The sequence below is a fragment of the Tilletiopsis washingtonensis genome (assembly GCF_003144115.1).
Source record: "Tilletiopsis washingtonensis strain MCA 4186 unplaced genomic scaffold FA09scaffold_7, whole genome shotgun sequence".
In the NCBI taxonomy this organism is placed as follows: domain Eukaryota; kingdom Fungi; phylum Basidiomycota; class Exobasidiomycetes; order Entylomatales; genus Tilletiopsis; species Tilletiopsis washingtonensis.
In genome coordinates, this window is record NW_020312004.1 from 239,685 (window position 1) to 262,816 (window position 23,132).

At 68.2% G+C, this 23,132-nt stretch overlaps 8 protein-coding genes across 8 annotated transcripts; 5 read left to right on the forward strand and 3 right to left on the reverse strand.

Moving 5' to 3' along the window:
- Positions 1 to 1,130: 1,130 nt before the first annotated feature.
- Positions 1,131 to 5,694, forward strand: FA09DRAFT_359648 (hypothetical protein). Its single transcript, XM_025745143.1, has 3 exons — positions 1,131 to 4,594; positions 4,649 to 4,752; positions 4,808 to 5,694. Exons 1-3 carry the CDS (start codon positions 1,372 to 1,374, stop codon positions 5,510 to 5,512), a joined length of 4,032 nt encoding a protein of 1,343 aa, XP_025599319.1. The 5' UTR covers positions 1,131 to 1,371; the 3' UTR covers positions 5,513 to 5,694.
- On the reverse strand, positions 5,638 to 7,609 carry FA09DRAFT_306542 (chorismate synthase). Its single transcript, XM_025740536.1, has 5 exons — positions 7,436 to 7,609; positions 6,862 to 7,090; positions 6,465 to 6,805; positions 6,101 to 6,408; positions 5,638 to 6,041 (listed from the first exon to the last, which is right to left on the reverse strand). Exons 1-5 carry the CDS (start codon positions 7,601 to 7,603, stop codon positions 5,738 to 5,740), a joined length of 1,350 nt encoding a protein of 449 aa, XP_025599320.1. The 5' UTR covers positions 7,604 to 7,609; the 3' UTR covers positions 5,638 to 5,737.
- A 460-nt stretch (positions 7,610 to 8,069) lies between these two features.
- Positions 8,070 to 11,801, forward strand: FA09DRAFT_329004 (putative kinesin-1 motor protein). The gene is made up of 9 exons (XM_025741993.1): positions 8,070 to 8,282; positions 8,341 to 8,543; positions 8,627 to 8,700; positions 8,759 to 8,915; positions 8,973 to 9,116; positions 9,173 to 9,402; positions 9,457 to 11,001; positions 11,060 to 11,550; positions 11,605 to 11,801. The coding sequence occupies exons 1-9, from the start codon at positions 8,254 to 8,256 to the stop codon at positions 11,654 to 11,656; spliced, it is 2,925 nt and encodes a 974-aa protein (XP_025599321.1). The 5' UTR covers positions 8,070 to 8,253; the 3' UTR covers positions 11,657 to 11,801.
- Positions 11,802 to 11,953: 152 nt separating this feature from the next.
- On the forward strand, positions 11,954 to 12,941 carry FA09DRAFT_329005 (hypothetical protein). The gene is made up of 4 exons (XM_025741994.1): positions 11,954 to 12,522; positions 12,588 to 12,675; positions 12,731 to 12,796; positions 12,855 to 12,941. The coding sequence occupies exons 1-3, from the start codon at positions 12,345 to 12,347 to the stop codon at positions 12,789 to 12,791; spliced, it is 327 nt and encodes a 108-aa protein (XP_025599322.1). The 5' UTR covers positions 11,954 to 12,344; the 3' UTR covers positions 12,792 to 12,796; positions 12,855 to 12,941.
- FA09DRAFT_359652 (hypothetical protein) lies at positions 12,902 to 17,728 on the reverse strand. Its single transcript, XM_025745144.1, has 2 exons — positions 17,061 to 17,728; positions 12,902 to 16,993 (listed from the first exon to the last, which is right to left on the reverse strand). The coding sequence occupies exons 1-2, from the start codon at positions 17,475 to 17,477 to the stop codon at positions 12,992 to 12,994; spliced, it is 4,419 nt and encodes a 1,472-aa protein (XP_025599323.1). The 5' UTR covers positions 17,478 to 17,728; the 3' UTR covers positions 12,902 to 12,991.
- Positions 17,729 to 17,999: 271 nt separating this feature from the next.
- FA09DRAFT_337765 (DUF1000-domain-containing protein) lies at positions 18,000 to 18,987 on the forward strand (the record flags this gene model as incomplete). Its single annotated transcript, XM_025744027.1, has 5 exons — positions 18,000 to 18,236; positions 18,321 to 18,404; positions 18,460 to 18,690; positions 18,749 to 18,838; positions 18,898 to 18,987. The coding sequence occupies 5 exons, from the start codon at positions 18,000 to 18,002 to the stop codon at positions 18,985 to 18,987; spliced, it is 732 nt and encodes a 243-aa protein (XP_025599324.1).
- Positions 18,988 to 19,025: 38 nt separating this feature from the next.
- Positions 19,026 to 21,056, reverse strand: FA09DRAFT_306549 (putative SIK1-involved in pre-rRNA processing). Its single transcript, XM_025740537.1, has 3 exons — positions 20,813 to 21,056; positions 19,961 to 20,649; positions 19,026 to 19,907 (listed from the first exon to the last, which is right to left on the reverse strand). The coding sequence occupies exons 1-3, from the start codon at positions 21,024 to 21,026 to the stop codon at positions 19,182 to 19,184; spliced, it is 1,629 nt and encodes a 542-aa protein (XP_025599325.1). The 5' UTR covers positions 21,027 to 21,056; the 3' UTR covers positions 19,026 to 19,181.
- A 237-nt stretch (positions 21,057 to 21,293) lies between these two features.
- FA09DRAFT_345600 (putative SCL1-20S proteasome subunit) lies at positions 21,294 to 22,779 on the forward strand (the record flags this gene model as incomplete). Its single annotated transcript, XM_025744702.1, has 4 exons — positions 21,294 to 21,576; positions 21,941 to 22,022; positions 22,085 to 22,340; positions 22,398 to 22,779. Exons 1-4 carry the CDS (start codon positions 21,415 to 21,417, stop codon positions 22,777 to 22,779), a joined length of 882 nt encoding a protein of 293 aa, XP_025599326.1. The 5' UTR covers positions 21,294 to 21,414.
- Positions 22,780 to 23,132: the final 353 nt, after the last annotated feature.

Here is a 23,132-nt window from a genome sequence, read left to right on the forward strand (position 1 = left end):
AGCTGCAGCGCTCTCGCTGGCGCTGTCCTGGGTCCGAGCATGGCCCTGCGCTGCGGCGGTGGGCGGAGAGAGAGCGGAGTGGCCGTGCGCGCAAACGGCCCCTGGCAGCGCATGATGTCGCGCGCCGACGCGGGAACGAGTCCTGCGGCTGCGGCGATCAAGCGGTGCCATCTGGAGATGGGCCGCCTGAGGACCCACAGCTGCTGCGCACTGCGGACTGAGCACGACATCGCGGCGAGCGCAACGACGGCCGGCGTATTCGTCGAGACGATTTCGAGCGGCGCAGGCAAGGGGTGCGCTGGCAGCAGACTTTGCGAGCGAGCGCATCCCATCCCGGCGGCGTCTCCTCGCACACCTGCAGCCGTCTCACCGCAGCCAAGCGCAAGGCCAGACGGACGGGAGGCTGAGCGCCCGGGTGCAGGCCGATGCGTGGACAGCAAGCACAGGCAGCGAGGCTCCGCGCGGCTCCGAGGCATAGGTCGCATGGCCAGCGCCTCAACGCCAGCATCAGCGTGAGAGTCAGTGGGCGGCGGAGAGTCCGCAGCGCGACGCGTCTGCCTTGCATCGGAACAGCGAGAGATCGCGATGCCCGGCATCTCGTCCGCAGCGGCCTCGAAGGAAGAGGTGCTGCTCTGCGGCTGCGTGCTGCGGCGCAGGGAGAGAGCGCCACAGCAGGGGCGCCGAGCGCTCCCGTCGGGTGCAGGCGCAGGCGACGCGTCGTGCTCGTGTGGCTTGCACTAGCGCCCCTGCGCTGCACCCCGGAGCTCGCCGCGCCGCAGCGCAGCACGCGAGAGAGAGGCGAGCCGCTGCGAGAGAAGGGATGCGCAGCGAGCGGGAGGGTGCAGCGCGAGGGCGGCGAAAGGTGCGGCGCAGCTGCAGCTGATGCGCCGTGCAGGGCAGCGCAGGCGGCCTGAGGGCCCTCCGAACAGAGCTCCCCTTCCTCCGACTTGCTGCCTCTGCTCCTGCAGCGGCGGGCTGCGTTACGCCGCTCTGCTGCAGGCAGCCTGCGCTTGTCTGCGGGCCTGTCTCGCGGACCCGGGCGCGGGGTGCAGCGTGGCGGGCTGGCGGCGCTTTGCCTTGCGTGTGCCGCTGCCGCCTCGCCCTCCTTCATTCTCGCGGGCTCGGGCCGCCTCGAGCATCAGCCCAGACTGCAGACTCCGGCGTGTGGGCGTGCCGCTGATCGCCGTGCTCGCGGGCCAGCTGGGCGCCGCCGCCTCGCCGCTCTCCCCTTTTCTCTCACCATCACCACCGCAAGCCTCACTCTCGCCGGCCTGCATCCCTCGCCGGCGCTCGCGTCCTAGCCGCCTTGCGCCTTCCTCGCGTGGCCATATCGCGCCGCTCTCTCCCGGCTACGGCGCGCCGGCGGGACCCATGACGCCGCCGCCCTTTGCCTCGCCCGCTCTCTCGCACTGCTCCTCGGGCGGAGCGTCGTCGCCGCACATGCCCAGCACGCCCGACTCGGCGCTCGGCTCGCCCGGCGCCGCGCCGCTCGGCTTCGGCGCCAGCAGCAGCGGCACCAGCAGCAGCGACACCGGCCTCGAGGCGGCGCTGCCGCTCTTTCCCAAGACGCCGCCGCGCCCGCCGCGCGCCGCGCGCAGCAGCCTGCGCCCCTCGACCGCCGGCTCGGCCGCCGTCCGCACGCTGCGCCACCACTCGCGCGGCGAGGCCGCCGTGCCGCTCGACGTCGAGGCAGACAGCAGCGACATGCCTGCCAGCGACGCTCTCGAGGGCCCGACGAGTCCGCTGCTGCAGGCGCTGCGCAGCAGCGGGCCGCGGCCATCGCAGCGCCCCGCGCGCCAGCGCGAGAGCTCGACGACGAGCAGCGCCGGCAGCACGCCCAGCCTCGCCTCTGCCGAGAGCGGCGAGTCGTGGCACTCGGGCGCTGGCCCGTCGTCGCGCCAGCCGCTGCAGCGCATTGCTGCGCCCGCCGGCGCACCCTCGGCCGTGCTGCTCTCCTTTGGCTCCGCTGGCATTCCGTCGCACAAGTTGGGCTCGGCGTCTCGCGATGGCAGTCGAGAGCAGGACCCGACGGACGCGGCGGTGCGCCGAAGATCGCGGCGCGTCGGCGTGATTGCTCCAGGAACGGCATCAGGGGCGGCACTATGTGACACAGACGAAGTCGGTGCCCCTCTCGCATCCGCACTGCGTCCTCGCCTGCCGGTCGACAGTCCGCTGTGTGCGCGTGCCTGCGCTCCTCGAGCGAGCGCCAGTGCCAGCGGCCTCGATCGCAGCAGCAGCCGCCGCTCTGGCGCTCCTCCCGCACCCTCATCTCCCTCGCTCCCAAACATGCCCGTCGTCTCGTCTGGCGCGATGGCCGGCGCGGCCGGTCTGTCGCAGCCGCACCCCAAGCAGACGCCGCCGCCGCCAGTCGGCAACCCGCTCTTCGCCGCACTCAACCAGGCCGCCTCGCAATCTGCGCTCAGCCTCGGTCTGCCCGTCTCGCCTTTGCCGTCTGCGCGCTCGCTCCCGGAGCCTGCGCCACGCCAGAAGGACGCACAGGGCTGGAACAAGTTCAGCGTCGGCGGCACACCGGGCTCGTCGCCGGCTGTCGTCTCCAGCGCGCAGCCGTGGACGGCCGAGCAGGCGCCCAGCTCGCAGCCCTCGGAGAGCGCGAACCGGACCAGCACGGGCAGCGATGCTGCGTCCGGCGGCTACCTGAGCTGTGGCAGCACGAGCAGCCACGGCAGTCGCAAAGGAGGATCTGCCGAGCACAGCGAGGCCAGCGGCAGCGAGCATGGAGGCAGCTCGTCGAACCTGCGCGAGCGGCGCCTGCGCATGCGCGCCGAGAAGCTGCTCTCGGCCGGCCAGGCGCTGCCGCCGGAGCTGGCACAGAACCTTGCGCATATCGACACCGATCTCGCAATCTCGCGCCGCAAGGCCACCGTCAACAAGAGACTCTCTGCACAAGCGACTGCACGACCGGCGCAGGCCCTCAAGACTGAGGTGCCGTCGCTGCCCGAGGAGGCGTCTCAGGAGAGCGAGTCTGTCAGCCCGCAGGACGACATGGACACGCCGGCACCTGCGCCAGCGACGGCGCGGCGAGCGCGAAACTTGTCGGGCAGCGGCAGCGAAGTGCAGAGCGGCGACTCGGCAGCGTCGCACCAGACGCCTGCGGCCCGACATGAGCGTCCGGAGGAGCCTCGCCGGCGGCCGTCGGTGCCAGACGATGCGCGTTCCTCGACCGACATCCGCTCGCTGCCAAGCGTGCCAGACGGCGTCAGTGTGCGCAGCTCTATCGACTCTGCAGCGCCGTTCGATGACGACGATGAGGAGCCGGACCTGCCATACCGCACAGGCCAGAGACGTGACAGCGAGTCGAGCAGCGCGTCCGGCAGCTCGCTCAGCACGCTCGACGGCGAGGGCGTCGTACTCGTCTCTGTGGCGAAGCGCGTGACCGCCAAGTCTGTGGGGCGTCCCGCGCCACGCGGTGCACTAGCCGCCTCGGCCTCCTCGCCAGCCGCAGACGGCGACCGAAAGATGCTCGCTGTCGCTGCTCAGCGCCCACACTCGCGCTCGGTGGGAGCGGACGACGCGCCTTCTCCTACGCCGTCGCGCAGCCACACTCTCGATGCTCAAGTGGACGCTCGCAGACCGCCGCTGCCCGGGCGCGGCAGCTCATGGGCTCCCCAGACGCCGGCAACGCAAAAGCTCATTGCGGCTCAGCGGCCGCGCACGAGCGAGAGCGAGAGCGCAAGCGACGCTCGCATGCGCCCGAGCGCGTACGCTCCTGCTGCATCGCATGCGCGTGTGCCCAGCTCGAACCGCACATCTGCAAGCAGCGCAGCTGGCAGCGACTGGGACCAGTCGAACCCAGCGGCCGGCGCACGCAATCTCGGGGTGCAGAAGTGGGCTGGCTATCGACACGGCAACGCCAGCCAGGAGAGCGCCGTCTCTGCTCTGCGCATGGCCAACGACAGTGGCGGCCGGAGCCGTACCAGCAGCCAGGCGTACCCGACGCCGTCGCCGTCGGCGCGCCAGCAACAGCGCGACTCGCAGCTCTCGCAGCAGTCGTACTCGACACACGGCTCCGGACCCTCGTCCAATCTGCACGTGCGTCCCAGCACGGCCTCGAGCGACGGACGTTCGCCCGGTGCACGCACGTATGGCGGCGACAGCCCCGACCGCATGTCGCTCAGCGTCAACTCAGCCTGGCGCGCGGCGGCACAGCCCATCAGTCCAGCTGTCTCGCACGCATCCGGCGGTGCAGGTCTGGCGATGCAGCTCGAGGAGCCGGACATCGACCTCGTCGTCGACGAGTCGCGCAGCAACGCAGAGACGTCGCTGTACGCCGTGCGTCGCCGGCTCGTCGAGACGTATCCGAGCCTAGGCAGCAGCCGCTCGGCGTTTGCTCTAGGCCGTGGCCATAGCTCGCGCAAATCGATCGATGCTTCCGAGGCCAGCAAGGCTGCGGGCTTCGGTGTGCTGGTCGGCAACGAGAAGGACGCACGCAAGCGTGAGGAGGCACTCGAGGCGCGTGAACGCGAGATCACCATTGAGGCCATCTGCAAGGACGAGGTCGCGGTCGTCAAGATCGAGATCTGGACCGAGGCACGCAGCGGCCGATGGATCGTTTGTGGCCCTGCTCCACCGCACTGTGAGTCTTGCCCAGGTGCTTTGGCCCGCATTGAGCTGACCTGTCGATCCGTAGCCACGCCGGTTGCTGCCCTTCCCGAGATCACGGACCCGTGGGGCATCCCGATCGATGCCAAGGGCATCGTGCGCCGCCGCAAGCTCAAGAGCAACGTGGAGATGGTGAGCACGGCGCTGTCCTGCAGCACGGACACAGCCACTGACCCCGCCGCCGCAGAGCTCCACGCGGACCGTTGTGCGCTGCATTGACTGCGCCGAGGCGCGCGACAAGGGCATCGGCTGCCGCTGCCACACGTGCGGCGACTCGCGCTGCGTCGAGATGGTGTACGTCGTGCAGTGCGTCGTGCGCCTGGCGCAGTTCCTGCCCCTCAAGCTGCCGACGCACCACATCATGGGCGCCAAGCAGCCCGGCGTCAAGTACCTGGACTCGCCCGAGCCGGCCTATCGCGAGGCAGTGCTGCGCGACCGTGCCATCGATGGCTTGCAGGCGGCTGCGGGCCGCGTTGGCCGCCAGCACCACGCCGAGCACGGCTCGCGTCTGCTCATGGGCAAGGCGACGATCACGCGCGCCGGCGTGCTCACTGTCGCCGTGACGAACAGCAAGGGCAAGGGGCGCCGCACGTTTGAGGTCGAGGACGGCGTCGACGGCAACATCACCGAGCTCGAGCTGCCCGCCAAGGACGGCAGCGGCGGACGCCGCTCCAGCCGGGAGCGCACGCGCGACTCGGGCTTCTCGTCGGAGGCCGCCAGCACGTACGACTCCATGGCCAGCGCTGCTCGCACCGGCTCGCCCGGCTCGATGCGCCCCTCGTTCCTCGCCACCGATCCCGAGCGCGACAGCTACTACGGCGGCGCTCCTTCAACGCGCTCGCTCGCGCCGCAGTCTTCGCGCAAGTCGCTACGCAGCCTCTTCAGTCGCTAGCCAACACGCCCGGCTCTCGTCGATCGTCTCTCCTCTCTCTTTCCCTCTCTCCTAATGTCACCCTCAGGGCTACCCCACACTGTCACCTCCTCACTTATTGCGCCGGCCCGCGTTCTCGCCTTGCTGTCACCTCGCTGTGCTTAAGTCTAGATAGCCCTTTACATTATCACGCCGTCTCCCGCAAAGCCCTCGCGCGCTGGTCGCATTTTGAGTGAGAGGCAGCCTCTAGTCTCTGGCCTCGGGGTTGCCCTCCGGGTTGCCGCCCGCCTTGACCTTGGAGGGCATGCGCATCGAGTTGGGCAGCGCCAGGATGGGCTCGCGCGGCAGGCGGGCGGCGGCCATGGAGCGCGCATCCTGCGCCAGCACGGCGTCCATGATCACGAGGGCCGCCATGGCCTCGACGATGGGCACCGCACGCGGCACGACGCACGGGTCGTGCCGGCCGCGCGTGGCGAGCACACCCTCCTTGCCGTCGTACGTTGCCGTCGTCTGGTTCTGCGAGATCGTAGCCGGCGACTTGAAGCCAACACTGCAGGGCGTGTCGCGTCAGCCTCTTCTCTGCTTCTGCCTGCAGCGCATGTCACCTACCGGAAGTAGATGTCCTCGCCGTTCGAGATGCCGCCCTGCACGCCGCCGCTCCAGTTCGTGAGCGTGCCGAGCGAGCCGTCGGCGCGCTTGTAAAAAGCGTCGTTGTGGCGGCTGCCCGGCACCTCGGTGCCGCGGAAGCCACTGCCAATCTCGAACGCCTTGGTCGCTGGGATCGAAAGCATGGCATGGCCGAGCTTGGCCTCGAGCTTGTCGAAGCACGGCTCGCCCAGCCCAGACGGCACCCGGCGGATCACGCACGTCACCGTGCCGCCGATGGAGTCGTTGCGCGACTTGGCCAGCAGGATGCGCTGCCAAGCCGTGATCAGCTCGGCGGCGTTGCTCGGCTGTGAGCTTCGGCACTCACCTGGCGCATGCGCTCAGCGGCAACGGGGTGCGGGCAGCGAATGTCTGTCTTGTCCACCTGCGCCCGCGTCACCTCGTTGAGCAGCGCACGGAACTCCTTGCTCAGTGCCTCCTCTGCCTCCTCCTCCGTCATGCCGTTCGTGTCGATGTGGTTGTCGACGCTGCTCGTCGGCGCGGCAGCGGCATCGCCCGTCGCGGCCTTGGCAGCCGAGTCGGACGCCAGCTGCTCGCCAGGGAAGCGCGGGATGTGCACGGCACCGACGGAGGAGACGAACGCGACAATCTCGACGCCAAAGGCCTGCGCAAGGTAGCGCTCGGCCACCGCACCAGCAGCCACACGGCCTGCGGCGGACTACATGAGTCGCTGTCCCGGCACAGCTCTGACACCAGCAGCTCACCGATGGTCTCGCGCGCACTGCTCCGCCCGCCGCCGCTGCTCGCCTTGACGCCGTACTTGTCGAGGTACGTCCAGTCGGCGTGCGAGGGGCGCGGGTAGAGGTCGAGCGTCTCGTCCTTGTAGTCGTGCGGCCGCTGGTCCTGGTTCTGCACCAGCATGGCAATCGGCGTGCCGAGCGTGATGCCCTGCTCGACGCCCGACTGGATCGTCACCTTGTCCTTCTCGTCGCGCTGCAGAGGGAGATCAGCAAGGCTGCCATGAGGTGCGATCACTGTACGCGTGCAGATGCACGTCTGCACTCCCTCATGCCCCGCTAAGGCTCTGAGCGCGCGACGGTGGTTGCGACGTGCTCGAAGCCTCATTTACCCCACAAGGCAGCGTCGATACACTGTCGTGCTCCTGACTGCAGGTTGACGGCGCCACAGGAACAGGCTTGGTACGCCTGTGGGCTCTCCAACTGCAGCTCACTTCGCCTTGGCACCGCACCGCCATGCTCCTCAAGAGCAGCCCGTACTGCGCCCTTTCTCGCCCATACGCTACACCTCTCCTCTGTCCCACCTCTCTCCTGCACTCACCGGCGTGGTGAGGTCGCTCTGCCCGGGCCGCCGGCGGCTGAGCTGCACCTGCACGTCCTCGTTGCGCAGCGTCATGCCCGGCGGCACGCCGTCGACGATGCAGCCGACGGAGGCGCAGTGCGACTCGCCGTACGTCGTGACGCGGAAGTGCTGGCCGAAGGTGGACATGGCGCGCGTGGGTTGTGGGTGCGGGGATGAAGGCGAGAGGCAAGCTGCGAGAAGGCGCCGCTGGCCCGGGAGCTTCTTCTCCACGGCGCGCCCCGAGTCAGCGCGGCACGTGACCGCGGGCCAGATTAGCCGTGCCGCGCCTGCTCTCACGCCCCGCAGCGCACCGAGCGGCCGTCTGCCCTCCATGCGGCTGGAGTGGCAGGGAAGGCGAGCGAAACGAGGCACGCCGCAGAGGCAGAGCCAGTGCTCGACGTAGCTGCACCCCCTGGCGGACAGCGCAGGCGTCGTGGAGAGCAGAGAGGCGCAGCGGGGCGCGCGTGTGTTGGTCTCGCGGGGCGGCACGCGCGCGCGCGCCGCGCGGCAGGGGGCTGCACAGCGGCCGCACGCACGGGAGCGGAGCCGTGCACCGCCGATGAGGCGAGGCGAGCACGCTCCTCGGCCTGCCTCGCCTGCCTTCACACCCTCACCTCGCTCTCCTACGTTCCACTCGTCTCCCAGCCACTGCTTCTCGCAGCCAGCGCAGCGCACGCATCGTTGCGCCTGCTCTGCCTACTCGCGCGCCGCCGCCCGCGCTGCGCACGCGGCCGCCGCCGAGCCGCGCCCTCTGCTGCGCGTGAGCGCGTGCACGCGCCGCACCTCTCGCGCCCGCCATGTCCGGCAACGTCAAGGTCGTGTCGCGGTGAGCTGCAGCAGTCCCACAGCGGCCCATGTACCGCAGCCCACTTACCGCTGCCTAGGTTCCGCCCGCCAAATGCGCTCGAGCTGCGCGAGGGCGGCGACATTGTCGTCGACTTTGATGAGGGCGAGAACACGACGGTGAAGCTCAAGCACGGGCCCGCCTCGGGGCCCGAGGCCGGCGGCTTCACCTTCGACCGCGTCTTTCCCATGGGCACGCGCCAGAAGGATGTGTTTGAGTTCGGCATCAAGGAGACGGTCGATGGTGCGTGTGCCGAGGACGGGGTGGAGGCGTGATGCAGGCCAGGCTGCGATGAGGCGTGCTGCTCTGCTGACTCGGCGGCCCAGACGTGCTGAATGGATACAACGGCACCATCTTTGCATACGGCCAGACGGGCTCGGGCAAGACGTTCACCATGATGGTACGCGGCACACGTGGCCAGCTCGCTGCGGCGCGTTGCTGATCTGGCGTGCTCGCAGGGCTCGGACATCGACGACGAGAACCTCAAGGGCATCATCCCGCGCATCACCGAGCAGATCTTCGACAACATCATGGCCTCGCCGCCGCACCTCGAGTACCTCGTCAAGGTCTCCTACCTCGAAATCTACATGGAGCGCATTCGCGACTTGCTGGCTCGTGCGTATTGCCGCGCTGGAGCAGCGTGGCGCCGGCGCTGACGGTCACGACGCACAGCGCAAAATGACAACCTGCAGATTCACGAGGAGAAGAACAAGGGCGTGTACGTCAAGGGGCTGTCGGACTTCTACGTCGGCGGGCAGGCAGACGTGTATGAGATCATGCGGCAGGGTGGCTTGGCGCGGGCGGTGTCGTCGACGAGTGAGTGGCGCAGATTGGCCTGGATTTGGACGCGGCCGCTCACGTCGTGCATTCAGACATGAACGCCGAGTCGTCGCGCTCGCACTCGATCTTCCTCGTGACGATCCAGCAGCGCAACACCGAGACAGGCTCGCAGAAGACGGGCAACCTGTACCTCGTCGACTTGGCAGGCTCGGAGAAGGTCGGCAAGACGGGCGCCAGTGGCCAGACGCTGGAGGAGGCGAAGAAGATCAACAAGAGTCTGAGTGCACTCGGCATGGTCATCAATGCGCTGACCGACGGCAAAGTGAGCTTCGCGCTGATGGCATGCGCTGGCCGAGCTGACACGAGCCCTCTGCAGTCATCACATATTCCGTACCGCGACTCGAAGCTCACGCGCATCTTGCAAGAGTCATTGGGCGGCAACTCGCGCACGACGCTGATCATCAACTGCTCGCCCTGCGCCTTCAACCAGGACGAGACGATCTCGACGCTGCGCTTCGGCGTGCGCGCCAAGTCGATCAAGAACAAGGCGCGCGTGAATGCCGAGCTGTCGCCTGCCGAGCTCAAGGCGCTCCTGAAGAAGGCGCAGGTCGATGCTGCGCGGTACCAGAACTACATTGCCGCTCTCGAGGGCGAGCTGAAGCAGTGGCGGGCCGGCGGGACAGTGCCAGAGAGTGACTGGGCGGAGGTCGGCAAGGTCGCCGCGGGCGCAGAAGGGCTCGCTGCACCTGCCGCTGCGCGGTCAGCAACGGCCTCGCCCTCGGTGCGGCCACAGACGCCTGCGATCGAGGCCTTGCTGCGCGAGGGCAGCTCGCGGCCCGACACGCCGACCTCCAGCACGCTGGACAAGGACGAGCGCGACGAGTTCCTGCGGCGCGAGAACGAGCTGCAAGATACCATCGCCAAGCTCGAGAACGAGCTGGAGGATGTCAAGGCGGCGGAGCGCATTGCCCGCGACGAGCTCTCGTCTGCGCGCGAGCAGGAGCAGTCGGGCAAGGAGATGTCGCAGCGCCTCGAGGAGTGCAAGCTCGAGCTCGACAGCGTGCGGCACAAGCTCAAGGAGGCCGAGATCCTCAACGACGTGCACGCCGACAGCATCCGCGAGCTGACGGTGGACGTGGACGAGCTGCGCAAGGCGGCGTCCGAGTCGACGCGCAACGCAGCCGGCGCAGCGGGCGCACGGGATCCGGGACACGAGGGCAAGGAACGCAAGAAGGCCGAGCGCATGGCCAAGATGATGGCCGACTTCAACGCCGGCATCGTGTCGGAGAAGGAGGAGCAGATCCGCGAGACGCTGGCCAAGCTCGAAATCGCCAGCGGCATGGGCACGGGCGCCGACGGCACACTTTCTGCAGACGACATCTCGACGCTGCGCGAGCAGCTGCTCGAGTCGCAGACGCTGGTGCGCGAGCAGCACGAGCGCGTGCGGCAGGTGCAGGACGAGAACGAGCTGCTGCTGCAGCGGCGCGACGAGATGGAGGCGCGCCTCGCCACGCTCGAGGCCGAGTACGAGGAGCTGCTCGACAAGACGTACCACGACGGGCAGGACGCAGGCACTGCGGGCATCAACGATGCCATGCTTGAGCTGCGCGGCAAGCTGGAGGACCAGTACGCGAGCCGGCGCGAGGCGCAGGCCAGCGAGATTGCGGACCTCAAGAAGCAGCTCGAGCTCAAGGCGCAGGAGCGTGCCAGCATGCAGGCCGCCAACGACGCGCTGCGCTCGACCAACGACGAGCTCAAGCGCGCCTTTGCCGTCACGGCCGCCGCGGCCGAGGGCGGCAAGGACCTGGCAGAGAGCGCGCGCGAGATGGAGCGTGTGCGCAAGACGATGGCCACGCAGCTGTCCGAGTTCGACAACATGAAGAAGAGCCTCATGCGCGACCTGCAGAACCGCTGCGAGAAGGTGAGCGGGCGTCCGAGGCGCACGAGAGCGTGCCTGTGCTCATCACCCGTGCCCGCAGGTCGTCGAGCTGGAGATCTCGCTCGACGAGTCCAAGGAGCAGTACAATAACGTCATCCGTAGCTCCAACTCCAAGGCGCAGCAGAAGAAGATGCACTTCCTCGAGCGCAACCTGGAGCAGCTGACGAGCGTGCAAAAGCAGCTCGTCGACCAGAACGGGCAGCTCAAGAAGGAGGTGGCGATTGCGGAGCGCAAGCTCGTGGCGCGCAACGAGCGCATCGAGAGTCTCGAGAGCCACCTGCTCGACAGCCAGGAGAAGCTCGCGCTGCAGAACCGCAAGTTCGACGAGCAGCTGCAGGCCGTCAAGGAGCGCCTCAGCCAGGCGCGCGAGATGAAGGGCGCCGCCGGCGCCGGCGCCGCGGCGCTGGGCTTTGGCCGCATCGCCAAGCCGCTGCGTGGCGGCGGGCCGACGCAGGGCGGCGCACAGGGCGGGCCAGGCGCGCCGCAGGCCATGCGGCAGTACCCTGGCGTGGCGAGTGCGCAGAACATGGAGTGAGTATGCAATGTGCGACGGTGGCAGGCCTCATGCTGACGTGCCTCTCGCAGCTCGTCGTCGCCCAAGGCGCGCTCGAGCTGGTTCTTCTCGGCCGCCAAGTAGGCGTCCCTCCTCGTTGCCCACCTGTCTGCCTCCTGCTCCCCACTCTAGACGTCGCGGTCATATTTTCCTTCGTCCGTGCGCCCACTCTTGTCCTCCGCACGGTTTTCCCCCACCCATTATTCCCCTGAGCACGACCCTCGCAGGCGCATGTTGCATGCTGCGCACGGGCATGCGCGTGCGATGCAAACGAGACGATACACTTAGCTGCGGCGCTCCCACAACTGTGCAGCGAGCCTTGCACAGGCAGCCATGTGATGGCGGCGCAGACTCGGCCGAGGCGGGAGAGCGGAGGAGGAGGGCCTCCACATGCGCCTGTTCCCACGCTCTCTGGATGCATGAATGACGCGCATCTCGCAAGTCGCTCCAACCCCGCACGGCCTGCCCGCCCTGCCAGCAACGTTCCTGCGCTGCTGTTCAAGCGGCTGCTCCGCCCGTTCTATTCGAGGTCGAGACCGACCTGCCGCCGGCGTGGCGCTCAGGGTGCTGTGCTTGCCGCGCTGCGTCAGCGGTGCTCCTGCTGGCGCGCCTCGAGCTCGAGGCGGGCCCCGTGCACGAGCGCCCGCACAAGCCAGCCAGGCCGCACCGCCCCGCCCATAAGAAGCGCAGGCAGCACCTCGCTCCTGCCTCGTCTCCACCACACCCACTCAGCACTCCCACTTCTCAACTACCACCCCAAATCCATTTCACCATGTCGCTCCTCCGTGCCTCGTTCCGCGCCCAGCGCGTCGTCGCCATGCGCCCCGCCGCCGTGCGCGCCTACGCCAACGGCCCCATCGACAAGGCCTTCAACCAGGCCGAGGCGTCGCAGGGCAAGGCGCAGGCCGAGTACGGCAAGCAGACGGGCAGCACCGAGCACCAGGTCCGCGGTGAGTGCGGGCGCGCGCTTCTGGCAGAGCACTCTGCGCAATCGAGCTGACGCACACACCTGCAGGCAAGGCGCAGGAGCTCAAGGGCGAGGCCAAGAAGATGGGCAACGACGCCGCAAAGGAGGGCGAGGGCATCGTCGACTCGGCGTCCAAGTGAGCAACGATTCCTGCATGTGCTGCACCGGCCGTGGCTCACCTCTCTGCGCAGCGCCTTCGGCAAGGTCGCCCAGAAGGCCAGCGAGCTGCTCGGCGGCGAGAAGAAGCCCTAAGCAACGTGAGCACCGCGCACTGCCCGACTGACGTGCAGCGCTCACATTCCCCTCGGTCGGCAGCCTCCGACGGCGACCTCACAACCGCTCTTCACGACCGCGCACTCCAGCATGTGGCTCTCTGGCACTGAAACAATGACTTGACCCCTAGTGTACATGTGATGGCGCAGCGGTGACGGGGTGTGAACACGAGGGAGAGCTCAGTCGGAGAAGTCGTACGCATCGGCAGCCATCTCGGACGGGTCTGCAATGGCGAACGTGATGCCGCCGGCGCTGCGCGTCATCGAGGCTGCCGCTGGCGCTTTCGGGCGCGCCGGGCTCTTGCCGCCGTCGGCCTTGCGTGGCGTGGCAGTCGTCGGCGCCTTTCTGTCGCCGCTCTGGCTTCGTCGTCGCTTGGCAGACGAGGTGGTGGAAGTGCTTGAGCTCGGCCGCGACTGCACAGATCGACCGTTCGTCGAGCGAGCAGACGCGCCAGCACGGCCGTCATCTGGCGAGCTCAAGTCGGAGTCGGAGGCGTCCGACGCGGATGGGCGAGGCACGCTGCTGCGAGCTTTCGGTCGTGACTGCGGAGCCGAGACGACACGGGCCTTGATTTCGCTCGTCTTCCTGGCAGCAGCTGTGCTCGGCGAGGCCAGGGTGCTCGAGACGCTCGCCTGTGCCTTGACCGGCGCCAGACTGCTGCGGGCGGTCGCTCGTGCAGGCATCGGCGAGCCCGACACTTCCCACCAGCGACCCACGCCGTTGGAAGCACGAGCCCGCACAGGCCGCCCGCTGCGTTGCGCAGCCGCCTTGCTGGCCTCTGGCTCGGAGGCGTCCTCCTCCTCCTCGTCCTCATTCGCGCGCTTCGGGTCAGACGAAGCGGGCTCATCTTGCATGGCCCGCCGCACGACGCCGATGACGCCGAACGCCGTTCGTCCGAGGTTCGCGACCTCGCGTGAGATGCCCTTGGGCGTCGTGCCGGCGCTGGCACGTCGGGAGACGGTCACCTTCTTGCGAGGCCGAGGTCGAGATGCAGCGGCCGGAGACCTTGTCGGTGCGTCCGAGCCTGCGGCCGGCGAGGTGGCTCGTGCCGGCTCAGTCGCGGAGGCGGTCGTCTCACGAGCAGAGGCAATTGAAGCAGCTGGCACCTTCTCGACAGCTGGCTTGGAGGGGACTTGTACCTCCGGCGAGCGCGGCGGACCGATGGCACCGTCCACCTCGTCATCCGACACGGCCTTGTTGCTCGTCGCGATGTCGGCGGGGGAATCGTGCGCCGTAGCAGGGACCTGCTCGTCGTGTGGCGGGAGCAGCGCCTGCGGCTCCAGTGCCGCTACCGGCTCGTGCGCGTCGACTTGACTGCTCGCCTCTGCGGCTGCAGCTTGAGAACTGCTCACGCCAGTCCGACCCGCAGAATGGGATGCTGCCGGCTCAACCTGTTCTTCGGACTGCAGCTGCTCCGATGGCGCCGCGACAGGCGCTGTCGCAGGGAGTGAAGCGTCTCCGTGCGAAGCAGACTTGCCTCGTGCTTGAGCTACTTCGTCCTCTTGCGCCTCTGCAGGCGCAAGGCTGCGCTCTGGCACATCTGTGTCCGCGATCCAGCCCACAGGCCCGCTGACGTTGCCGGGCACGATGATCGAATCGTCGGCGCCCAGCCCACCGAGATCATCCGAATCGTCGCCAAAGTCGTCGATTGGTGGCATGTCGGCATCAAGGTCGTGCTGCTGCGGCAGAGGAGGCGGTGCAAAGTGCGCAACATGCGGGCGTGGGGCGGAAGTGCTGGCTTCCGATTGGCGAGCCTTGCTCTTGCCCGTCAAAGTGCGCGGCTTCTTCGAGCCCGTCGGATCGCTGGCATGACGCTGGATCTTGCTTGCCGAGCCAGACGTGCTGGAGCCCGCGTTGTCGCTTCGTCGGCGCGCAGCCGGCACACGCTTGGGCTTGCGCGGCGTGGGCACGTACGCCTCGTGCTTGTCCGAGTCGTCCTCCGACTCGCGCGGACTCGACTGGTCGTGTTGCTCCTCGTCGCTTGACTGCTCTGGCTCCTCGATCTGCGCCTTGCTCTGAGCTTGCGGCTTCGCTCGGCTCATAGCATGGCGGCTGTCCGAGTCTCGCGACCGGTCTTCGTCTGGCCTGGCCTTCTTGACCGAAGGGGGCCTATCGCGGCCTGCGTCGCCCAGCTGCGGCTTCTCAGGACTCTCCGGGCTGGATGGCGGTAGCACCGAGTCGCGAGGGCGCTTGCGCGCACCCGCTTTGATCGGTCGCTGCGAAGGCGATGGGAGACCTTCGACTCGACCTTCCGGCTCTGACCGCGTGCGTGCAGTCGCAGGACGAGTGCTGCTGGGCTTCGCGTCACTCGGTGCTGACGGCAGCTTCGATGACGGACCGGCTTCCTGCCGCACTGCCGTTGCGATCGCATGAGCTTGAGGCTTCTTGCGACTGGCCGCTGCCGAGCTTCGTCCCGCCTTCGAGGTGCGATCAAGAGCTGCAGCAGCGGCGACATCGGCAGTGCCGACTTTGCTGTCCGCCATCTCCTCAGCGAGCGTCTTCTTAGTAGCCGACGAGCCCTTAGAAGCACGGCTTCTCTTCTTCGGCTCCGAAGGACCAGCTGCCGCCTCTTCGCCTGCCTCGGCGTCTGCGGGCAGCCCGGCGCTGGCGACACTCCTCCGAGACGCTGCGAGCTTGGCCTGGCGCGCACGTGCCTCCTGTTGAGCAATGTCGTGCGCCGCCAGATGGACCCAGTCGTCCGGGAAGCCGTCGGCGAAGTGCTCGCACAGCTCGGCGCTCCAGCCGTTGTGCATCGAGATGCGCTTGGCCATCGGGCCGAGTAGAAGGTAGCGGCTGCCGCTTGCCGTCAGCACGGTGGTGGGATCTTGTCGTCGCACGACCAGAGAGGAGTGCCATTGCTCCTCGCCGCCGTCTGGCTTCCTCACGGTGCCCTCGACGTACAGCCAGTGCCGCAGACCAAGCTCAGAGATGCCGAGCGAGGAAGACGGCTTTCCGGGGGCGGCCGTGAGGAACCACGAGCGCAGCTCGACTGCAGGCTTGGGTGGAGCTTCAGGTCGAGTCGCGACGCGAGCGCTCGAATCTGCGTGCTGTAGTGGAGCTACAGATGGCTCCGCCTCGGATGGCGGCGCCGCTGGCGCTGTAATCGCAGGCGTAGACGTCGGCTCAGAGCGTAGGGTTGGCTCGACGAGAGCAGCCGGCGGTGAAGCCGGCGGCTGCGGAGCGGAGGGCACGTCGGCGAGAGGAAGCGCCGCCGCCAGAGCTTGACCTTCTGGTGCATTTTGCGGCTCCGACGCCGAGGTCACGTCCGCCACGGATGACAGCGGGGCCGAACGCTCTCGCAGCGGAAGCACGCCTCGGGCGACTAGCTCTGCTGTCTCGGAAGGAGCCACCAGCGCCTGCGGCGGCGACGCATCTGGCAGCTGCAGTGCAGCAGGCTCGGACTGCGCCGCCTGCTCGGCTGGCAGCAGGTCGGATAGAATTGCCGACGCGCCAGCGATTGGTGCTGCGTCTGCCTGCGTCATGTGCACATCCTGCGGCGCATCGTCTTCGCCAGGATCGATCGGCTGGTTCGCGACATGTAGCGCCGGGCCGTCATGTAGCATCGCTTGCTCTGCACCGCCTGGTTCATCGGCGATGTCTTGTCGGTCAGCGACTGCCAGAGCAGGCTCGTCGAGCTGGACAATGCGGGCCTGCGAGCCGCTCTGCTCTCGGTCCGGCGGTTGAGAGTGCGCCTCGGAGCCTAGCGCTGGCGCTTCTGCTCCAGGCGGCCCCGGCGGCTGTATGTGCTGCTCGCTCGCTACACACAGCGGAGCGCTGGATGCTTCGCCGGCGCGCGAGTGCTCGTATGGCTGCCGGATGGAAGCAGACCGACCAGGACTCGAAGGCGCCTGCATCGCGGCCGGTCGTCTGCCAGTCGCGCCGGCAGGACTGACGAGGACGCTGGCTCCACGCAGCACCGAGGGCGCCGCGCTGGGCCCCCGACTGGCAGCGCTGCTGAGCAGAAAGTCGAGGTCGCTCTTGCTGATGTGCGGCCCCGCTGTTCTGCTGCTGCCGGATGCAGGCGCGGCGCCGCTGACCGGGCGGACAGAGCTTGGCCGCGAGGGCCCAGCAGCCCAGCGCGTGGGCGGTGCGGCAGCTACGACGCGCGGCTCTGAGGAGCCTGAGCGGTCGTCCGAGCCCGGCGGTGCAGAGAGCAGACGCGACATGGCGCGTGTATATGCCTGCGCAGGTAAGGAAGACGGCTTGAGCGCTGCAGCACTCGAGAGGCCGACTGTCAGCTGCACTCACCTCTGGCATAGGGCTCCCAGCGAACGGTCCATCGGCGAAGCGGCGCGGCGGGCCCGGCGGCGGCATGATGGAGCTGTGCGCCGCCGGCGGGCGGGGCCGCTGTGGCGCATCGCGGTGCTGCTGCGCTGCATAGTGCGCCGGCGGAGCATGCGAGTATGGCGCATGGCTCGGCAGCGAGCGAGTCCTGTCCGCGCCAGGCCGGTGGCTGCGCTGCGCCCAGGGATGCGCCGGTGCCGCTGCGGCCGAGGCGGCGGCGTGCGAGGGGCGTGCAGCGCTCGGCCCGGCGCGGGCAGAGGTGTCTTGCGCATCAGCGCCAGGCGAGTGCGCTGAAGAGCGTACCGATGGGCCGGCGACGGCGCCATGGGGCCGCTGAGGCGGCGCATACTCGCGCTCGCCGCGGTCGTTGTAGCGCGACATGGCGTGCAGGGAGCTCTGAGCGACGCGTCGCGGCGACGGAGCGCGAGGAGAGGTGTGCTGCGGCACAGGCGCGAGGAGAGGTGTGTTGCGGCACAGGCGCGCGCGAGGAGCCGGGCCGCGACGGGGTGGCGGCACGCCTGCTGGACGCGGCGACGTGGAGTTCTGCGGACAGCGAGAGGGGGACGTGATGGGGCCGGCGCGATGGAGCGGCAGCCTCGACGCCGGCGAGGCCACGGCGAGGCGAGTGCGCGTTGTGGTTGTGGTGCGCGTCTCAGGCTCGCCGTGACGCGTAGAGAGCTGCGAGTGCGACTGCGGCGTTTGGCGCCCGTCCGCTGAGCTCGTGCATCTGCGCCCGATGCGCACGGAGCACCCCGTGAGAGCGGCCTCGTCAGCGCTGCGCGAAATGCGAAAGTCATGCTCAGGCCCACTTCAGGGTCCGCAGCTGCACTCCACCTGGGCTCTTGACCACATCATCTCGGTTCCAACGTCGAGCAGCGCCCTCTCTCCGCGCCCGCCGCCGGCATGTCCTGCAACGACGAGGCGACGTCGACGGAGCGCAGCCTGCACGCGGCGGCGCAGAGCGGCGACGCCGGCGCGGCGTCGGGCGCCGACGATGCGCGCTCCCTCTACCCCTCCATCCGCCTGGACCAGGTGTGGGGCCTCAACGTGGCGCCGCCAGAGGGCGCAAAGACGTGTGTGAAGCCGTGGCATGAGCGCGAGGACACGGGCCGCTGGACAGAGAGCGGCGTCGACGACCAGGTCAGTGCACTGCGGGCGTCCTCGTCGCGGCGGCACTTGGGCTGTTGGGCCAGAGCCGCAACTGATGCCGTCCGGCCTGCTTAGTTCGTCGTCACAATACCCTTCACGTGCCCTGTGCGCATGAAGTCGATCCTGATCAATCCGGGCCGCGGCGACTTTGCGCCTCGAGTGCGTCGCCTGACTGCCGGTGGTGCACCAGACGAATTCTGACGCTTCCACGCAGCGCGTGCGTGCGTACGTGAACCGGCCAAACGGCATCGACTTTGAGGAGGTGGCTGCGTCGTCTGCGGCCAGTGCGCCCGATGCACCAGCGCGAGAGCGGGCGGCGCTCGGGCCTGTCGGCAGCGGCAAGCCGCAGGCCGACTTTGCGCTGCGCGAGGGCGAGACGGGCGTGTCAGAGTACCCTGTCTCGGCAGCACGCTTCTCCAACGTCAACAGCATCAGCCTGGTGCTGGTGAGCGACGTGAGTCTCTGTACAACTGGCTGCGCTGACTGGAGCTGTGCCCCCGCAGTCCGACTCGAACATGCAGACGCTCTCACGAGTCTTCTACCTCGGCATGACGGGCACGGCGCTGGAGCTCAAGCAGGAGCCTGGCGACAAGGTGCGTGTGACGCTGCGGCGGCTGCATGCCACTGGCTGACATCCCTGTCTCGGGCACAGCTCGACATCGCGGCCGCCAACGCCGCCGACCGGCCCGTGGACTCGGTGCGCGAGCGCAGTGCCGCCGCGCAGCAGGGCAGCGCACGGTGAGGCAGCTTGCAATGGACACGCATACTCCTCGCGAGCGCACGCTGTCAGAGGTGGAAAAGTGTATGGATGCTGGGCCGAGAAGTAAAGTACAAGCGCCTGATGAAGCGGACGCGCGGAGCAGAGGGCGGCAATGACGGGATTAGCACGGAGGCAGGCGAGGTGGGCACGAGGTCGAATAGCAGGCAGACGGCACATCATGCCTTCTTCGACTTCTTCTTCGACGCCTTCTCCACCTTAGCGACCGACTCGTCGCCCGGGACGCCGCCGTCGCTCTGAGCCGCTGCCTTGGCAGCCTTTTTGGCAGCCTTCTTGGCGGCCCGCTCGATCTCGGCAGCGTCGGCGCCGCCGCTGCTCTTCTTCTTCTTGTCCTTCTTCTCCTTCTTTGCCTTCTTCTCCCGCTTGGCGTCTGCCGGGTCGACCACGCCGACGGCCGCCGGCATCGTGACGGGCTCGGCCATCGTCTCGTCGCCCTCGTCGTCGCTGTCGTCCTCGTCCATGAGGTCGCCGGCGGCCTCCTCGATGGCCCGCAGCGCCTTGCTCATGGCGTCCGAGTTCTTGCCGAGCGTGGCCTTGCCCGTCTCGTAGAACGCCAGGCGCTCCTCGACCTGCATGTGCAGCACCTCGCCGAACTTGGTCGTCGGCGCGTCGCTGAAGCAGTCGATGCGCGACGCAATCGAGATCTTGTTGGCAAGGAAGCGCGACATGCGGCCCTTGTTCTTGGGCGCCGCACGGGCGATGGCCGAGGCGTGGTAGATGAGGCCGTACTTGGGCGTGTTGCCCTTGGTCTTGAGCGCGCGGAAGAGCGCCTTCTCGGCACCCAAGATCTGCACCGTCGAGGCGGGGTACTTGGCCAGGTTCGTGAGCGAGCCGGCGTGCGAGATGAGGCGTGCGCCGATGACCTCGCCGATCAGGGCGGCGAGCTGCATGGTCTGTCAGCGCCGCACTGCAGGCCAGCACGCAACACGCCACTCACGTTCGGTGCGACGAGGTGCATCTTCTCAATCAGGTACTTGTGCATGCGCTTGCGGTACGCGGCAAGCTCCACGACACGCTGCGCGAACGAGTCGATGTTGTCCATGTCGACCTCGCCGATCTCGGTGCCCATGCTCGCGCGGCTGGCGTCGAGCACGTTGCGCGCGGCCGTCTCGTCGCCGGCGAGAATGTCGGTGAGCTCCTCGACGTGCTCGTCGGTGAGACGCTCCTTGTTGCGGATGAACGAGGCGAGCTGCGCGTACGTCATGTTGTCGGGCACGAGACGCACGAGCTCGGGGAAGTGCCAGCCGTACCACTCGCGCACGCGCATGGCAAACGTGTTGACGTCTTTGTCGAGCGTGTCGAGCAGGGCAATGGCCTGGATGATCATGTTGTCCGAGCGGTTCACGTTGAACTTCACCTTGCTGCGCGAGTACGAGTGGCCGAGGCCGAGCTGTGCGCGCGACATGTCGCCCTCGGACAGGCCCGAGAGCAGCTTCTCGCTGTGCAGGCGGATGCCGCGGATGAGCTCGAGCGTGCGGTCGCCCGTGTCGCACTGGATGCCCAGCTCGCCGACGATGGCGCTGGCGAGGCCGCGCTCCGAGACGCCGAGCGTGACGCCCTTGGCCTTCTTGCCCGCGGGCGCCAGGTTGAGCGTGAGGAGCGACTTGAGGCCGTCATTGAGTACGCCTGCGATGAACGCGGTCAGCGCACGGCTCTGTGCCGGCTGCCAGCAAGGCACTGGAGGCAGCGAGACGCTCGCACGCCCTGCCGGCGCCCACGTGCAGCCCCATGCCTGGGCTGCGCTGCAGAGCGGCACCGCCTGCCCGCCTCTCTCCCGACTGCCACTCACCCTCGGAAATGTCAAGACAGCTCTGCAGCGCATCGAGGGCGTTCTTGAAGGGCGCAAATGAGACGAGCTTCACCATGCGCGAGAAGGCGTTGAGGTCCTTGATGCTCTCCTGCACGGCGGCCGTCTTGCTGCCGATCTCCTCGACCTGCAGCGTCTGGAAGACGGCGCAGCCGGTGGCGCACTCGAAGAGCAGGTGCGTGGGCGCTCCGCTCATGCTGGGCAAGGGTGCGCGGAGGGGGCGAGTGGGGTGAGGTGTGGGTGCGGTGGAAGGTGGGCTTCTGGTCCTCTGGCGGAGGCGGCGGCGGGCGGCGGCAGGAATTCTTGCGGCTGCCGCTGCTGCGAGAGTCGCGCACGTGATGCACGGCGGCGTGCCGTTCCCACGCTCGCCTCCGCGGAGCACGGCGCTGCGCTCGAGCCAGGCCGCGCGTCGCAGCGGCAGAGCCATGCATCAGCGAGGCCTGTTCTGCCCTCGCATTCCTCCATCTCCACCCCTCGTCAGCTCGCCTCTCGTTCCTTTCTGCACCGCCGGCTGTGCCCACAACACCGCACTTGTCGCTCTCAGACCTTTTCTTTCAGCCGCGCACGTCCGCGCTTCCGCCACCATGTCGCGCAGCAGCTACGACCGGTACCTCACCGTCTTCTCGCCCGACGGCCGCCTCTACCAGGTCGAGTACGCGTTCAAGGCCATCGCCTCGGCCGGCCTCACGTCCATTGCCATCCGCGGCAAGGACTGCGCCGTGGTGTGCACGCAGAAGAAGATCCCTGTGAGTGCGCTGAAGTGCGGAGCAGCAAGGGCTGTCGGGCGGCGAGCTGCCAGTGAGGCGTGGGACATGGCGGCGGGGTTCCTGCCACGGCTTCGAAGAACAGCCGGCGCGAGGAGCCTGACGTGAGGTGCTCGTCTCTCCTCACTGCATTTGTCACGAGTCGTGCTTCGCAGAGAGAAGCTGCGCCAGGGAGGTGCAGACGGCAAAGTCAGGCAGGGCGCGATGCCAGGGTTCAGAGACACGTCCGGCAGCGTCCCCGGCTACCTGCCGCAGTGATGAAGCATCGACGTAGCCGCAGGCATCCAGACCGGCTGCACCAGGCTTTCCCCGCCAAGACTTGCCATCGCTGACGCTAGCGCCGCAGGACAAGCTGCTCGACCCCTCGAGCGTCACGCACATCTTCAAGCTCACGCAGGAGATCGGCTGCATCGTCACCGGCCGCATCGGTGCGTTTTTGGACCAGCGCACATGCGTGAAGCGTGCTGCTGATGCTCCCTCACTTGCGCAGCCGATGCTCGCTCGCAGGTGCAGCGCGCCCGCGCCGAGGCGGCCGAGTTCAAGTACAAGTACGGCTACGACATCACGCCGGACCTGCTCTCGAAGCGCATGGCCAACATCAACCAGGTGTACACGCAGCGCGCCGCCATGCGGCCGCTCGGCATCAGCATGATGATCGTCGGCCTCGACACCAAGGGCCCGCAGGTGTTCAAGATCGACCCGGCCGGATACTATGTCGGCTTCCGCGCCACGGCTGCTGGCGCCAAGTGAGTGGAGCGGCCCGACTGTGACTTGCAGTCGCTGACGTATGAGTTGCGTCACAGGCAGACCGAGGCGATCAACTTCCTAGAGAAGCAGTTCAAGAAGTCGTCGAGCACGACGGCGTCTGCTGGCGCAGCGGCGGGTGCGGCGGCGTCGGCGGGCGCCGAGCACAGCGCCGACGTGGCGGCGGCCGAGGCCGAGGCCATCTCGCGCCGCATGGGCACGGACGAGGTGATTGAGCTGGCGGTGACGACGCTCGCGACGGTGCTGGCGCAGGACCTCAAGGCTGGCGAGCTCGAGATTGGCATTGTGGGCGGACCGGCTGCGGCGGCAGCGGAGGGCGCAGAGGACGCTTCGAAGGAGACGCTCGAGCAGCGGCGCTTCCGGAAGCTGACGGACGAGGAGATTGGCGCGGTGCTCGAGCGGCTCGCGGAGCGGGACTGAGGGCCAATGACAGCTATGATGCCTGACAGCGCGTGATGCATCTGTGTCATGAATCGGTCGGCCCTAAGGGAGGGAGGACAGCTGCGGCGTGTCGCGCAGGTTCTGCCGGTGTCTAGTCTTAACGCTGCTCGTGCTGATGGTGCACAGCGCAGCGGCAGCAGCAGCGACGGAGCTCAAGTCAGGCGCACGCGGCTGGCCTCCTTGCGGCCGCACCTGGCAGCGCGCAGCCGAGACGAATGCGGCAGTCGAGCCGACGTGACCTGATGCAAGGCTCGCTTTCAGACACTTGCTGAGCCGTGTCTTAGACGATTGAGCTCGATGCTGCCAGATCTGCGGCGCCAGTCGGCATGCGG

Excerpts from the sequence above, each read along its gene's own strand:
- FA09DRAFT_359648 (XM_025745143.1), top strand. The coding sequence starts at position 1,372 with ATGACGCCGCCGCCCTTTGCCTCGCCCGCTCTCTCGCACTGCTCCTCG. Across the intron at positions 4,595-4,648 it reads TGGCCCTGCTCCACCGCACT|CCACGCCGGTTGCTGCCCTT; the intron begins GTGAGTCTTGCC and ends GTCGATCCGTAG. Across the intron at positions 4,753-4,807 it reads TCAAGAGCAACGTGGAGATG|AGCTCCACGCGGACCGTTGT; the intron begins GTGAGCACGGCG and ends CCGCCGCCGCAG.
- FA09DRAFT_306542 (XM_025740536.1), bottom strand. The coding sequence starts at position 7,603 with ATGTCCACCTTCGGCCAGCACTTCCGCGTCACGACGTACGGCGAGTCG. Across the intron at positions 6,806-6,861 it reads CAGTGCGCGCGAGACCATCG|GCCGTGTGGCTGCTGGTGCG; the intron begins GTGAGCTGCTGG and ends AGTCCGCCGCAG. Across the intron at positions 6,409-6,464 it reads CCGCTGAGCGCATGCGCCAG|CGCATCCTGCTGGCCAAGTC; the intron begins GTGAGTGCCGAA and ends ACGGCTTGGCAG.
- FA09DRAFT_329004 (XM_025741993.1), top strand. The coding sequence starts at position 8,254 with ATGTCCGGCAACGTCAAGGTCGTGTCGCG. Across the intron at positions 8,544-8,626 it reads CATCAAGGAGACGGTCGATG|ACGTGCTGAATGGATACAAC; the intron begins GTGCGTGTGCCG and ends TCGGCGGCCCAG. Across the intron at positions 8,701-8,758 it reads GCAAGACGTTCACCATGATG|GGCTCGGACATCGACGACGA; the intron begins GTACGCGGCACA and ends GCGTGCTCGCAG.
- FA09DRAFT_329005 (XM_025741994.1), top strand. The coding sequence starts at position 12,345 with ATGTCGCTCCTCCGTGCCTCGTTCCGCGCCCAGCGCGTCGTCGCCATG. Across the intron at positions 12,523-12,587 it reads CACCGAGCACCAGGTCCGCG|GCAAGGCGCAGGAGCTCAAG; the intron begins GTGAGTGCGGGC and ends ACACACCTGCAG. Across the intron at positions 12,676-12,730 it reads ATCGTCGACTCGGCGTCCAA|CGCCTTCGGCAAGGTCGCCC; the intron begins GTGAGCAACGAT and ends CTCTCTGCGCAG.
- FA09DRAFT_359652 (XM_025745144.1), bottom strand. The coding sequence starts at position 17,477 with ATGTCGCGCTACAACGACCGCGGCGAGCGCGAGTATGCGCCGCCTCAG. Across the intron at positions 16,994-17,060 it reads CTGGGAGCCCTATGCCAGAG|GCATATACACGCGCCATGTC; the intron begins GTGAGTGCAGCT and ends TTACCTGCGCAG.
- FA09DRAFT_306549 (XM_025740537.1), bottom strand. The coding sequence starts at position 21,026 with ATGAGCGGAGCGCCCACGCACCTGCTCTTCGAGTGCGCCACCGGCTGC. Across the intron at positions 20,650-20,812 it reads CTGTCTTGACATTTCCGAGG|GCGTACTCAATGACGGCCTC; the intron begins GTGAGTGGCAGT and ends CGTTCATCGCAG. Across the intron at positions 19,908-19,960 it reads TGCACCTCGTCGCACCGAAC|CTCGCCGCCCTGATCGGCGA; the intron begins GTGAGTGGCGTG and ends CAGACCATGCAG.